This window comes from Pholcus phalangioides, unplaced genomic scaffold (genome assembly GCF_987345545.1).
Source record: "Pholcus phalangioides strain wild (caught in Gottingen) unplaced genomic scaffold, Ppha-v1.0 ptg000015l_1, whole genome shotgun sequence".
Lineage (NCBI taxonomy): Eukaryota > Metazoa > Arthropoda > Arachnida > Araneae > Pholcidae > Pholcus > Pholcus phalangioides.
The window spans coordinates 27,612,792-27,626,426 of NW_028301608.1; the positions used below are offsets into that span (position 1 = coordinate 27,612,792).

A 13,635-nucleotide genomic window follows, 5' to 3' on the forward strand; every position below is an offset into this window, starting at 1 on the left:
GTTTTACATATCTGTTTTACATCATTTGTTTTACATATCTGTTCTAATTTGATCTTTTAGTAGCTTATACAAAGTAATTTCACTCTAGGTGCTTAGTTTCACAGCCCTTAGTCTGCCTTAGCTGAAGGAGCCATGTGTTTAAATAATATTAAATTTCAGTCCAAAATGGTGTTAAAACTCGCTTAGCATAGCTGGATCCCATTTGTCTAACAATTCAGAAGTGTTATGCAACTGGGTTAATCAAAAATATGAGAAAAATAAATTATTTCTTTTTAAAATCAAAGAGCTGCACACTGAAAAACAATTAATGAATGATGTTTCCACTGGGTTTATTTTGCTTTTGTCCAGATGTTGAAACATTAACTTTTTTTTCCAGAAATAACTGCAGATAACTAATGTGGATGGATAATATATGGAGGATAATATGTGGATGGATAATATATTCATATGTTTACATTATGTTATAATGTAAAACATAGGAATTAATTTGTTTTTTTATGACTTGAGAAATGTACAATATATCTATATCTTTTCTAGTATGTGAAAGGATCTTTTCTCTCCAACCAGTAAGTTTCAAATGACTCAAACTTTCCAACATTGCTTAAAAGTTACATGAAATGTCTTCATCAATGTCTATCCTAGCTCTAAGTATGCTTCTTTACATACATAGATATGTGCGCAATGAAGGAGAAAAAAAATTTAATTACTCACCTCAAGTATCTTTGGATTAAAACGTCTCATGAATATTACACAGTCTGCTATGTTTTCTAAGATATATTCTGGAATGCATGACAGTTTTTGCGAAACAGTCTCTGATAATGGGAATGATATCGCATCATCACTCATGTCATCTGGATTTGTAGCATATTTGATCAACCAAGTGGCAGTAGCTACATGAAAGTTTAACAAACAGTCTAACGTTTCTGGAACTTGTAACGTAGTTCTATATGATAGAAATCTTGTCATACCTGCAAATGATTTTTAAAAAACCCGATATGACCATTTGTATTTCACAGGGATATGTTCAAAGTAATTTAATTGATATGAAGTAATGTTTTGATTTGATGTAACAAAATAATTTTAAATAGTCATGTAATGAATCAAATTTAAGGAAATTGATGCACTTTAATAAAATTGGTGTGAATACAAATTCCATCATATATAAGATGAGTGTTTTCTAAACAACGTTTTACATAGTAAAATCATGTTATTTAATTTATAATCAATTGCATTTCTTAAATATCTTATTTGTGTGATTTTTCCTATTTGATAGAGGTTATTTTGCTTGCTTCAAAAATGAATTCAAAATCATTGATTTTACCAAAAAGAAATTTTAGAAAGTTTCGAAAAAATATACATAGATGTCAATAGATATGTACCCTTTTCCATACTCTCCTTCAGACGATTCACTAGCTCAGTTCCATCTGGATTTTGCTGACGAGCATCTTCATAAATCCTTTGCACACGCACCAACTCTTGATTTACTTTAAGCATTTTTTCATGCACTACATGGAACCCTAGTCTGAGAGCAGCGTGAGTAGCAAAAAAACATTCTGTTGTGAAATTATAAGTCACATCCTCAGGCTTCATGCTCTCCTCTCTTGGAATTAGACATGTTTCAGAAGACAAACCTTTTGGGGGGGGGGGGGTAGAACAATATAGAATTTTATTGATCACAAATATCACTTGATTAATGAAGCTTAGAAATGAATATATAATTGTTTTCAAAAGACTAATGCCTAGATTCTGTCAGGTTTTAAGAAATTCAAATGCAGTATAAAACCAGCTAAGAAAGATTACAATCCTGAAAACATGGCTATCTGTAAAGGCAACATCAATCAGAAGAGATGATTATGGTAGATCATTTTATTCAAAATTTATAAATAAAAACTTGCATGCAAATAAAAATTTTAATTACATGAAATGAAAATTTTTTTGTTGCATCTTTCTTTTGAAATCACATTTTGGACTTGTGAAAAAACAGCTGAGCTTTTCCTTAACATGAATAGAGAGAGTCCAGCTTTTTCTTTCTGGGAATAGATTTTTCAGGGTTTCTTCTGTATTATCTCAATGAGATGATGTTTTGGATTTAACTTTTTCACTGCAAGAACTAACTTCAGTCATCCAATCAGTGGTGGGAACTTTTCTCTTTGAAAATGAATCTACGAAGTCTATCTCAATTATGACAGTTGTTATATTTAATGCCTACTTGCTTAGATGTACACAAAACATGACGCAAATAAGCACAATCATTTCTCATAAGAATAGACAGGCTGGCTGACAATCGCCAAAGGTGGCGGCGAAATGGATCTTTAATTTTATGTGTATGAATCTTATCATTTAAAGAAAAAAAAATTATGATAGGATACTGGATACCCATGGAGTTGTCACTGTTTTTTCCATGCAAAGTATACCCCTAAACTTGAACTGGTAGTTAGAAATGCCCTATTCTCATTTCTAGCTCAGTACTTAAAAATGAAAAAAAAAATTGGAGTTATATTAACTTAAATTCTTCAACTACAGAAACATGCCATATTTTATACATGCTTTAATCAAAGGGGAATTTTTTTTTAAATTGGAATCTTGCTACATTTGTTATTGTAATACAAGAAAAACATCTAATTTGTGTTTGTTGCTCTATAAGTATCAATATTTATAGTTTAAATTCAAGCAATTAAGAATTTCATTATCTTTTCATCTATAACAAAATGAGCTCATGAACTAATGAATTTGAAAAATTTAATGCATAATCACAGCAACCTAATCATGTTTTGAGTTTGTTTAGCGAGCAATAAAAACATTGCTGATGACCAGGAAAATTTTTAATGCCTAACTTTTTCTATGAAGGAAAGACTTTTCCCTACATTAATGATTACAACTAAATAACAAAGTTCAACATTACAAAATTCAATAGACACATGAAGAAACTCAGATGCAAGCAAAACTTCATTACACTTGTGCTGATTTCAAACATGTCAGACTGTAAGAGGTGGTCTGGTTGGATGTATTTCCATGCTCAGCAAATTTATCATTTTCACAATTCAGCAAACCTGAATAGATAGTAGGCTCCTCGGATTTTGCCATCATTTCGACATAATCAGCTTTGAAGTTTTGCACACATTTTGTAAGAAATTGCAACAGCTACATAAAATATCACCTTTCAAATGCACTGTTTTATTTCCCTGTTCCGACAGCTCAGCAATGCAATAGCTTGGGTCAACTTTCAATAGTTTTTGAGAGTATGGCTGAGCAAATGGTTTACATAGTTTCAGAAGCACAGCTTCTAAATTGATGAGAAAGCCATCGGACACATGTAAGGAACCAAATAGTTCTGGCAGTTGACTGTTCCACAATTTGGCTCTTCCTGCAACATAATAACTTATATTATTAACTATTTGATACAGTATCACTTAAGTACTGGATTTTTTTATATGTGTATCATAAATTATCATCATCTATACATATTCAAAGATAAAATAATATACTGCTTCATTTGAACCTGTAAGAGCAGCTTCAAGAAGTAATCAAAACTAAAATCCACTATTCTATACAAATTTCTATCATATTCTTTGTCAGTATGATTTATGATCAACATATTGCTTATTATGAGTAGATTTTTCTATTTAGGATTAAAATATCTAAAATTTTAGATGAACTTTAAAACTATTAAATGAACAAAAATTGAAATAGAGAGAGAGAGATAGAGTATGTTGAGATCTTATCCATAACAAAGTTTATATACATAATTATATAATATTTTGAGTTGCATACCTGCATTTGAATGGAGGCAGTCTCCTAACCATTTGAGCAATGCATCTCTCGTTTCGGCCGATTGGCACAAAATATTGTAAAACAATTTATGCATCTGATTAGCCAATGCAGCAAGTGGCTAATAAAAAAAATTTATACATAAATACACATCATATAATTTATAATAGTAATCTGTATATGAATTATCACAGATACAAATTAGCTTCCACCAAATAATACAAGGGGCATTCTAAAAGTAAGGTCTGCATTGGCTATAAAAAATAAATGACAAACAAAAATGTATTTAATAAAATACTACACACATACACCAAACACATATATGCAGTAGAACGTGACTTATTCGAACTTGGTTAATTCAAATTTTGGGTAATTTAAACTTTTATGAACTCCCCTGGAGTTTTCTATCAAATTCAATGTTGAAATTTCTCGTTTAATTCAAACTTTTTTTTAATTTTTTGGATAATTCTAAGTTTGAGGAAGAAAAATCATGATTTCTGTATAAGCAAATTTAGTTTGGAGAAGTTCTACAAGAAGTCAGACTTTGCTTTTCTCGATCAAGTTGCTAAACAAACTTTTAAAGACTAATAAAAGTTTGGAAATTATTTTTCTCTACTTTTTTTTTTGATAATTTAATGCCCATTTTAACATTGTTCAGCTGGAGTGCATTGGGACTGTGAACCACTTAATACCGATCATGCTTTCCAACCTATAGACCAAGGTATAACATCCAAAGTCTAAGTAGTGCTGTAGTGGTGGGTGGGTAAGATAAGGTATTAGAGATGGGAAGAGTTCCCGGTTACATGAGTTCAAACCCACCTAACTCCAGAAAATTACTTTTTTGGGATTTCAATTACCCGGGTATTGATTGGGAGAACCTTTCATCTGGAAATCAGTATGAAAGAGACTTTCTTAAGTTGGTGCTCGAAAATTTTTTGTATCAGCATGTATCAGAAGCCACTAGGGGTACTGCTATTTTGGATTTAGTTCTTACTAGTTCTGAGGATCTAGTTGAACATGTTTCGGTGGGGGAAGAGTTTTCTTCCAGTGATCATCGTATCGTCAGATTTCTCTGTAACTTTTCCTCGGGTAAGGTTGATAACAAAAGATTGGTTCCTTGTTTTCGGAGAACTAACTTTGATGTTTTGCGAAGAAGGTTAGCGGAAGTTTTCAAAGACCGGTTGGAATCAGTAGGGGTGGTAAGTCAATGGGAAGAATTTAGTACGAAGCTGTCCTCTGTTTTGCACGACGTCATACCCTTTGTTCGAAAAAAGCGTGTTTGTACATCACACCCTCTATGGTTCACGGATAGCGTGCGGAACCTTTATCTTGAAAAGAAAAGAGCATTCAGAGAGTATAAAAGTGGACGAGGTGACCTATCATTGTTTACTGATAAAAGAAGACTGTTGAAGAAAGCGATAAGGGATAGTAAAAAGCAAGTTGAATCTAGGTTGGCAGATAACATTGGCTCTGACCCAAAATCATTTTTTCGATACGTCAATAATGGATGTAAGGGGACAGTTGGCCCCCTCTCGATAGGAGGCTCAAAAGTAGAGAGCAATGTAGGCATGTGTAGTGCTTTCAATGACTTTTTCGCGTCGGTTTTTAATGGAGATAATGATATTCGATATACAGGTGTTGCATGGGGTAATAAAACGCTCAACGATATTCAAGTGGAAGACGTGGAGGTCCTAAATCTTCTAAGAAATGTATGTGCAAGCAAAGCACCAGGACCAGATGATATCTATCCCAGGGTTCTCAGGGAAGGTGCTAATGAATTGTTGGGGCCAGTCGCACAGATATACAGGAGTAGTGTTGCTGAGGGTATCGTCCCGAGAGATTGGAAACTGGCTAACGTTGTTCCGATATTTAAGAAGGGTAGTAGAGAAGTGGTGTCTAATTATCGTCCAGTGAGTTTGACGAGCTCCCTCTCGAAAATTTTGGAAATTATCATCAAAAGGCAGTTTGTGAAGTGGATAGACGAGAATAATGTATTGTCGGATAATCAGCATGGGTTCAGGAAGGGGAAGTCATGTGTAACTAACCTCCTTTGCTTCTATGATTACGTGACTAAGGCTTTGGGTAAGAGCAAAAATGTCGACGTTGTTTACCTTGATTTCCAGAAGGCATTCGATCGGGTCCAACATGGCAAACTCTTGAAGCGTTTACACGAGATTGGAATAGGGGGCAACTTGCTGAATTGGATAGAATCGTGGTTAAGAGACAGGTCGCAACGAGTTATGGTGAACGGGGAATTCTCTGGTTGGACAGACGTCACAAGTGGAGTTCCTCAGGGAAGTGTCCTTGGCCCCATACTTTTTTCACTTTTTATCGATAAACTCGATCAGGGTATCGATGGAATTACTAGCAAATTCGCAGATGATGTGAAGCTAATGAGGGTAATCGGGAATGAAAGCGATAGGGAGTTGCTCCAGACCAACTTAAACAAGATTGCAGCATGGGCAAATGAATGGAGCATGACGTTTAGCGTAGATAAGTGCATGGTCGCTCATTTTGGTTCGAACAACCCACGGTTCTCTTACGAGTTGAATGGTGTCACTATCCCGGATGCAACTAGAGTCACCGATTTGGGAATTCTCATTGACGAGCGACTTAAGTTTTCTGAACATTGTTCAGCGGTGGTCAAAAAAGCGAATAGAATGCTTGGTCTCATTTTCAAAAAAGTCTCTTCGCGTTCTCCTAAAGTCATTCTTCCGCTTTTTCGAGGCTTAGTTCGTCCTGGACTAGAGTATGCTGTAAGGTTTTGGAGACCATACCTACAGAGGGACATAGACTTGGTTGAAGGGGTGCAGAGAAGAGCTACGCGTGTCCTTATTGGCACACAGGGCTTGAGTTATGAAGAAAGACTTCATTTTTTGAATATGTTTACATTGGATGAACGCAGGTGTCGAAGAGATATGATCGAAGTGTTCAAAATTTTCAATGGGATGGATAGGATGGACCATGAACTTTTAGTACACCGCCAATCGACTGCTTTTACAAGGGGACACCAGTATCGATTGGTGAGGGACAATGCAAGGTTATGGTGTCGCAGGGAATTTTTCTCCAATAGGGTTGTTAATAAATGGAATAGCTTACCCCCGGAGGTAGTAAATTGTAACACAATTGACACGTTTAAAAAGAAATACGATAAACATGTTGGGGTAAATCGAGAAGCTATCCATTCTTAGAATAAGACAACCATAAGTATTCTTTATGGGCATTGTATAATATTTTATCATGTGTATATATTGTTTGTAATTTGTGTTAATTGCATTTTTAATTGGGTTGCTGTATTTTTGAAACATATGACAACCATATTTTTATGGGCATCTTTTTATCAGCCGCCTCGTTGGGCATTTTGCCTGTTGTGGCGTTGTATTTGTATTTGTATTTGTATTTGTAAATCTTTTTGTCATTATTAAGAATATCAAAAGTATTAAAAAGTTCAGATTGTAATACCTTAATGAAAGTAATATTTCCTTGATAGCATAAGGAAAATTTTAGAAATTGTTTTATAATGGATGATCATGAACTGTTTCCGTAAATCAGGCTTTGAGCATGGCCAAGAAAGTCTACAGTGATGCTGATTCCAGAATAGTGGAATAATATAGCAGCCAAGATGAATTATATTTTAATCCAAATTATTAAAATCTGGGAAACGATGATAGCTTTTAATAATTTATAATTTTTTATTCTATGTGAATGTTGATTATTAAGTTGCAATTCAGTCATTTTAAAGATTCAGGATAGATTTACTGGATAATTCAAACTTTTTTTTCCCAATGACTTTGGACTTTGAATTAACCAAGTTCAACTCTATCTTCACTATTTTCTCTATGTTGTCATGATTTTTTCCACACATTTTAGACTTCACAGAATATTTTTTCAAGCCTCTCTGTATGAAATCTCCCACCAGTTTAGTGGCATTTTTAAATTACACATGAAAAATAGTAGTAAAATTGTGACGCTAGGATTGTTCGATTACAGTAACCAAAAAACACAACTTTTCACATTTTCTATGATTTTCATTGGATTGATTGCAGGATCCTTCATTTTCACACTCAACCTTCTTTAAAATCACACAAAAGTAAATGATTTTACACAGGTGAGAACATTGCATTAGCATGTGTAAAAAACCAGTTAAATTTACTGTGATGCATAACTTCATCAACTTATATACTTTTTATTTCACCCTTACTTTCAAAACAGCCCTTGTATTTATTATATGCATGTACTTATTGTTTCTAAAAAAAGCTTTCCTACTCAGTCACACAAAGGAATTGCTTTTTCTTTTTTTCATTCCCATCTCTGTAATTTAAAGATGATTTTTCTTTAAAAGATAAAAATAAATTTTGCCAATCCTTAAATGTGAAATTAAAATCCTCAGTTTCCATACAATAACAATTTAGCCAAAATTTTACTGAGAGACTCAGATATTAAATAATACTGAATTTTTGTAGTTTCAAACATCCTATCTAGGACTCTGCCATGAAGCTGGGCTGGAAGAGATCTCGGCAACGGGTAACTCCTATGGCAGAGTTCTGCCCTTCAGACACCCTATCCACAGTGAAACATCGAAACAGTGACTCGAAAGTGTACCAATATGTATGATGCGTCCATCCATGGGCAGGCAGGATAAAAACTATATATGGATTTAGAGCTCTTTTTTTTCATTAGAAATCACTGGGACGTGATGGAAACATTCACAATTTTGAAGGGTTGGACAAGTTTTGACAAGTTGGACAGGAATATTTTCATATAGACCAAAAAGTTATCAAACAAAGGGACATTTATTATGACCAATGAAAGATAGGGGACGAGACTTTCTAAAGTTTTTCCCTCAAATAGTATCGTTAATAATTGTAATCGCTTGTGATCCAAGATGACTAATTGCCAATCGATAAAAAAAGTCAGAACAAAGTATGATAATTGCATCAGGCCTATGAGGGAAGAGACAGGTCTATCCTTAAGAAATATAAGGGAAATAGTAAAGAAACTTGGCAAATAATCTTTTTATACAACCACCTCTAGCTGGGTCAATTGCCTGTGGTGATGGTAGTATATTTTATAGGTAAATCACTAGATGTCTGCACAAATTTAAAGTATTTTAATCTCATCATAATTTATCAAATAGGCTTATATCGAAAGAAATTGGCATACAAGACATAGAATGTTCAATATAAATCAACATGATTGTTACTACGAAACATATTTTCTTTTTGGAACAAGGACAAGAAACACGAATTTTTTTGTTAATTGAGCTCAAAACCCATTGAGTGCAAACTCCAATGTACGACTGCCTTGTAATCCAAACCAACTCTGATTCATCAGTTCTTCAGACAATAACAAATATTTTGCACTTCCAAAAACAATTGTTTATTTTTTAGTATACAGTACAGGAAAAAAATTGTGAAAAATAATTTTTTCAAATTATCTGCTTTGTTGACGCACTTGAGATACACAATTAAAGAAATAATGCAACAAAAAACACATTGAAGTGCAAATCACAAGAACTCACCATCCACAAGTTCTCTTCGGTTTTAACATGCTCTTGTGGTGCTGATTTTGATGGTTCCTGGTAAAATTCAAATGGCTCATGTTCTGATCTTGGCAAGCATGAAATGGACAGAGGTAAACCAAGTAAGCTGTTCTGAAATGCTACACCACTTTTTGCGTCCTGTGGAGTGCTATGTCTTATCAATGCCTAAAAAAGTATTGGCAAAACACTTCACTTAAAATTGCAAACTTTGTGCAACTCTATATGGCATACAGTATTTACTGGGATGAGCAAATCTCATTATAAAATATAATTTAGCATGAATTTGAATTGTATAAGCTCATTCACGGAAAAATACACAGCCTATATAGCTTTCTGCTGAGTTTACAAAAATTTTGAAGAAAGAACTGACTGATTTACACTTTCTTGAAAACAATTATGCTTTACAGGACAGATATCTATACACTGACTGAAAAGTAAGTTTGGAGGTTTCTCCCAATTACATTTTCTTGACTTTTCCTTAACCTTTTCTTATCTGACAAAACAGTTTTTTTGACTGTTTCCCCATAACAAAAAAAAAATCATATTTATCAAGTCATTTACAAATTTGTTCATCTGTGAAGTATTTATTTTATGCTAATCAAGGCACAAAAAACTGGGGACTACAATTCATAGCTGATTTGCTGACTTTGGGCAAACTTTCTTTCATGATTAAGAAGTTTGTACTCTTACTGTTCATTAAGCAGACCTCCTTACATTGTGATTGTGCAGCCATCATAACACTATCATCTGCAAGTACAGGAGTTAACTCAAGTTAGAAATTATTCTGGCAAGAATTGAACTGGTTTTAAACTCTCAAAGCCCCCCCGAGCATTTTGGTTCATCGGGTGTTTTTTTGGGAAATTCCATGGGAATGCATGCTTCAAAATTCAAAGTTAGAACATTGCAGTGGATGAATATTTACGAGTTACTGTATTTTTAGTTTTTAGGCAAGATGTGTGCTGGCTTCTTATTAAGCATTACATTTTGGCTAATCAATAAAATTTGTTGAAAAATAGGAGAAAAAGCAAGCCTGGCATTGGCAAATTAATTTCAATTAAAAAAAAAAAAAATTCAGCTTTTTTTTTCTTTTTTTTTTATACAGATTGATGCACAAAATTCTACTTTTGAACTTAACTTTTTGTTTGCAACAATCAGAGAAGACTCAGAAAAAAAAATTGTTTACCCACATTTGGAAACATCAATCTTTAAAAAAAATCATAATTACTCACCAAGGTTAAATCGGGTGATTTTGTAAAATAATGCAGTGCCTGTACATATGAGAAGAGATTCCTGTTTGCTATTGATGATTTGACAAACTTCTCCTGTAGGTAGGCAAATGCATGACTTAGGGTATCAGCTAGGCCAAGTTCTCCACTTGAAACCACAACTGCTGCAAATTCCACAAAAAACTGAGCCAAAACATCAGAGTGACCTAGAAAGACACAAAAGTTAGGGTACATTAACAAAGGAAAAAAAACTATTGAAGTAAACTTGTTTCCAAAAATTCCTATTGTATTTAATCCATAACACCATGGTGCATAAAAGATAATGATGGTATGAATTAGGAATGAATGTGAATTAGCATTTCAAAAAGTGTGCCACTACGTACATAAAATCTGAAAAAAAATTGTTTAAGTTTTGATAACAATTAACGTTTTGACAACTGCTTTCAATGCAAGAGAAATTAATGAGACCTGAAGAAAGCGAACAAAAATGAAGGAAGGTTATATGCATTATAAATTATGAACATTACATTTTATATACAGTGAAACCTTACCACAGCGATACTCTATATAATAATATAAATCCCTCTATAATATTTTTTCAACCCTTGTATGGAAATGTAGATAGTCTAATGTTAAATTGCTGCCTCTCAATATAACCATAATTTCACTACATCGATATTTTCTATTGGTCTACAGAGTATCGTTATATCAAGATTTCAGTGTATAAGAAACTTGCAGGTTGCAATGAAAGACAGTAAGAGATCATATTATATTTTCATAAACTTAGATGTTGCCTTTATGGCTATCACTAGGAAGTCTGTTATTTAAATGTTTCCATACTGGCAATATTATGTTTTCTGACTTGAAATTCACTTTATAAACTATAAGTAAAAGAGTGGAATAGCGAACAGAATACTTTTCTTCTGCTGAGTACTTTCCACTTTGGGCTGAAATACACTACAGCCAATATTTGAGAAGTTTCTGAGTGCAAAAGGTTTAAACCCCCCCCCCCCAAACTATGCCACCTGAACTCAAACATGCAAAAAGCAAAAATCTGCAATACTTCTGATGCTCAAACTGATTTTGGGCACGAGAAAAAATTAGTGTTTCTCTTTTGCAGACCAAATTGAGTTTAAACTTTTCATTGATATACAATGTACAAAATTAAACAGGGGGGGGGGGAAGTATTTTTGACACATTATTCTGAAATATATACCATAGTTAAGGGGGTCGAAATAATATATTGTATAAAGCAGCAAGAGAGAGAATCATAAAATAAAAGCAAAATTCAAAATTAGCAAATAAAACAATGGAAATATACACCTCATGCAAAGACAAAAATAATCAAATAACTAATTTCAATATCATATAACAAATGACAAAAAAACTTTGAATGCACTGATTTACCCATATCATCCTGATGTTGAAGAATAAGTTCAATCAAGTCTTGGTACAACTGATCACCAGGAAACATTTCTGGCGTAATCAATGCTGTTGCCGTTTGGGTGACAATTATATTCTTTAATGCAGTAATTTCTTCATGCTAGAATAAAATGGCATGCATAACTACATAACATAAACAAAAAGAAATGTTTTTTTTTATTTTAGGCAAACCTTACAGAATTCAAAGTTCTGTAATACAAAAATTTGTTCATTGCCATAACTTTTTAAAGATAAGCCAAGGCTTGTACAGAATTTAAATCATTGAAAGAAACTTGATGGATTGCTTGGATACAAGAATAGCATAAATCAGTTGTATGTTATATTTAAAGGCTAGTTAGTACTAAAAAATATTAGTAATCATAACTTTAGTAATTATAACAAAATAAGTGTTTCAACAGTCAATTTTACTTTTAACTTCTACCATTTTTGAAAGTGTGACTGAAGTTCTAGAAATTACATTGCTTTATAAGGTGTATTAAAAGTGAGCGATGAAAACTGTCTAGTCTTTTCTGTCTAGTCTTTTAAAACTTCAGCTAGCACGAAAATGTTTACTGTATTCTATACATTTTTTTAATCTTAATTATTCGATTAGTTGAGTATATTATTCTATTAGTCTCAACTAGAAGTTTAATTTGATAAAACCTAAAAATGTCTACATGAAAAATATTATTCGTTTCTATACTGAAAGTGAGTAAAATTTAAAAAGTATGAGAAAACAGAAGAGTTTGATAATATATATAGGAAATCACAGATAGGAAAATCCATGCAAATCTGAACTTACTTTAAATGCTTTTGAGTTTGTCAGGCGGTGATATGACTGGTATAAGTAGAATATTTTCTTCTTTTCACAAGCAACATCAAGGCTTTCTTTATCCCCAAAATTCCTCCGATAAATAACATGTTGTTTAGGTTCATCAAGAAGTACACGTTCAAAAAGAGCCTTCAAAGTATCAGAAATTTTCTCATTTTATAAATCTCATTTTTTTAACATAGAAAATATGGCAATGATATAAAACAGATGATAAAAATATGTGAAATGTTTTATTAGAAACAAAATTGTTTAATGTAATCATTTTTAATAGAGAGGGGACATGGTTAAGTCACTTTGTCACTTACACTGTATATTTGAACACTGTACTGTTAACTTTTACTATACAGAGTGTTCTGTTAATGGACCAACAAACTCAAAGGGTTGTTAGAAGGCATCAAGAGGAATGAAAATTGCAATGGAACATGGTATCGCAAACCATGTTGAGCGGTGAAAATCTCGAAAAAAAATGCAGTCTCCGAGTTCAGAGGAGATAAAAGGTGGATGTAAGATGATCGCTGAATGAGTTCGTAGGTTCCCTCACCATATCTGACACAAGCAGTGTTGCGAAACGCATGCGCATAGGATCATGTGCTGCAGACAATGTAAATTAGCGCTATTGCAATATTAAGCACGTGTAGCAGTTAGTTGTCTGTTTCAACGAGTATTGTGATGGCTGTCTACATGAACAAGGAATACACTGATATGCATCTGATTTATGGTCGAGCAGATGGCAATGGGTGCTTAGCACAGCCGATGTACCAACAGCAATATCTGATGAGGCGTTCACACTATACTACCTTCGCCACGATCGAAAACCTGTATGCGTTTTTTGCGATTTTCACCCT

At 33.3% G+C, this 13,635-nt stretch overlaps 1 protein-coding gene across 1 annotated transcript in view; it reads right to left on the reverse strand.

Moving 5' to 3' along the window:
• The window catches only part of Ube4A (Ubiquitination factor E4A), a 43,763-nt gene that overhangs the window by 18,782 nt on the left and 11,346 nt on the right, over positions 1-13,635 (reverse strand). Inside the window, exons 4-11 of the mRNA XM_089243266.1 lie at positions 12,761-12,919; positions 11,944-12,079; positions 10,540-10,742; positions 9,290-9,475; positions 3,772-3,889; positions 3,158-3,364; positions 1,380-1,631; positions 712-968 (exon numbers count right to left, since the gene is read on the reverse strand). Coding sequence (XP_089099392.1) covers positions 712-968; positions 1,380-1,631; positions 3,158-3,364; positions 3,772-3,889; positions 9,290-9,475; positions 10,540-10,742; positions 11,944-12,079; positions 12,761-12,919 — 1,518 coding nt within the window. The remainder of the gene's footprint in view (positions 1-711; positions 969-1,379; positions 1,632-3,157; positions 3,365-3,771; positions 3,890-9,289; positions 9,476-10,539; positions 10,743-11,943; positions 12,080-12,760; positions 12,920-13,635) is intronic.